Genomic DNA, 1,546 nt, shown 5'->3' on the forward strand with positions numbered 1-1,546 from the left:
CTCCCTGTGACATGTGCATGTCTCTATGTGTGTGCACACTGGGGAAGCTACCACTCAGCATTTTAGAATGAAAATTAACCTGCTGTATAATAGGTTGTCTGAATCCTCCTGAAAGCAGGACGGTCGTGTGTATGTACCATCAAGGCTTTAATGAATAACTGGGTCTGTTAAGGTGCAACAAGTTAGCCACTTTTGTGACAGTGTGCTTAGAATCACACAAGGTGCCTTTGTCTAGTTTATTCTCTAAAGTTAGAAGATGGGGGGGGTGTCCGTTTACTTTCTGATCATTAACAGCAGCACAGACGAGTTCGACAGATGATTTTGCTGCTGCCATGACAACTTTGACCACTAAAAGTATATCATTGTGTTCAGGATCAGAGGTACAGTACATAAAACCTTTATGGAGAAGTTAAAAATGTCAACTTAGTGCAGATGTGTGCAACATTTACTTTGAATCTCTGGTGATTTTCCAAGAAACTGTTGGTTTAAGTTTAATCTTCACCTGCTGTGGTTAAATGCCTGGGAACAAGAAGGTCTTTATTAAAGTGTTGCTTGGCACACAGTCCTGTAATTTTTTTTGGAGAAAGTGGTAGGTGCCTTGTTGACACTGCTTGTTATCAGGAAAGGTGCTTTTAACCGATTGAGCACTGAAATGGGAAGCGAGAAGTAGCAGTGTCACAGGATTTGACAGACCCCTTGCAGTGGGTTTCCACCATACGACAAACTAATAAAGTCCCTCTTGTACTGCATTTCTGCAGACTTCTGTCACAGACTCTAGCTCTGCAAGCAAACCTCCATTCAGTTGATAGTGTGCTCAGTTGCAGCACTCAGGTGTGGATCGTGTCTCTCTCCTGTTTGTTTCAGCCTGCTGCTGAAGGCTGGCATCGACATCAACAAGGCCACCAAGTCTGGGACGGCTCTGCACGAAGCTTCTCTGTACGGGAAAACAGAAGTGGTCAGGCTTCTGCTGGACGTGAGTTCATCTGAGATTCTACCCTCAGAATGTCCACAGCTGTTTCCTCACACACCTCAGTGAAAACCTCACAGTCAGTTTTAACATTACAACACTGAGTTCACAACAGGTTCCTCTCAGTAGGTAGCACTTATGTGTTGATAAAACTTATGTTGATCTGGGTGGCTTTACGATTCATACAAGACATGTTTGCTTTGTCCCTTTTGTAGTAAGTATATGGTATGAAGAGAATCTTTAGGAGACAGGGTTGCAGTGTTTTACCCATAGTGGTATTTTGTCCCATACCACTGCAGCAACACTTCCCATTTGAGTTCACTGCTGATGTACGATCAGAACAGCCACTAACTAAACCCCGGAGGCCATACTGCAGAGACGTTTTTTCTATGAAAGAGACAGATTGCAGAACAAAATGTATAGAAGACGGTAAATGTTGTTGTCGGTGTCTACTGTCCTTTGTCCTTGCAGGCCAGCGTGGACGTGAATATCCGAAATAATTACAACCAGACGGCGCTGGACATTGTCAACCAGTTCACCACCTCCCATGCCAGCAAGGACATCAAGCAGCTGCTCCGA

The 1,546-nt window shown here is 44.1% G+C and overlaps 1 protein-coding gene across 1 annotated transcript in view; it reads left to right on the forward strand.

The window, feature by feature from the left end:
- The window catches only part of caskin2 (CASK interacting protein 2), a 65,288-nt gene that overhangs the window by 48,014 nt on the left and 15,728 nt on the right, over positions 1 to 1,546 (forward strand). The window contains 2 exon segments of the mRNA XM_020613228.1: positions 865 to 973; positions 1,439 to 1,545. Coding sequence (XP_020468884.1) covers positions 865 to 973; positions 1,439 to 1,545 — 216 coding nt within the window.

This window comes from Monopterus albus, unplaced genomic scaffold (genome assembly GCF_001952655.1).
Source record: "Monopterus albus unplaced genomic scaffold, M_albus_1.0 scaffold131.1, whole genome shotgun sequence".
In the NCBI taxonomy this organism is placed as follows: Eukaryota; Metazoa; Chordata; class Actinopteri; order Synbranchiformes; family Synbranchidae; genus Monopterus; species Monopterus albus.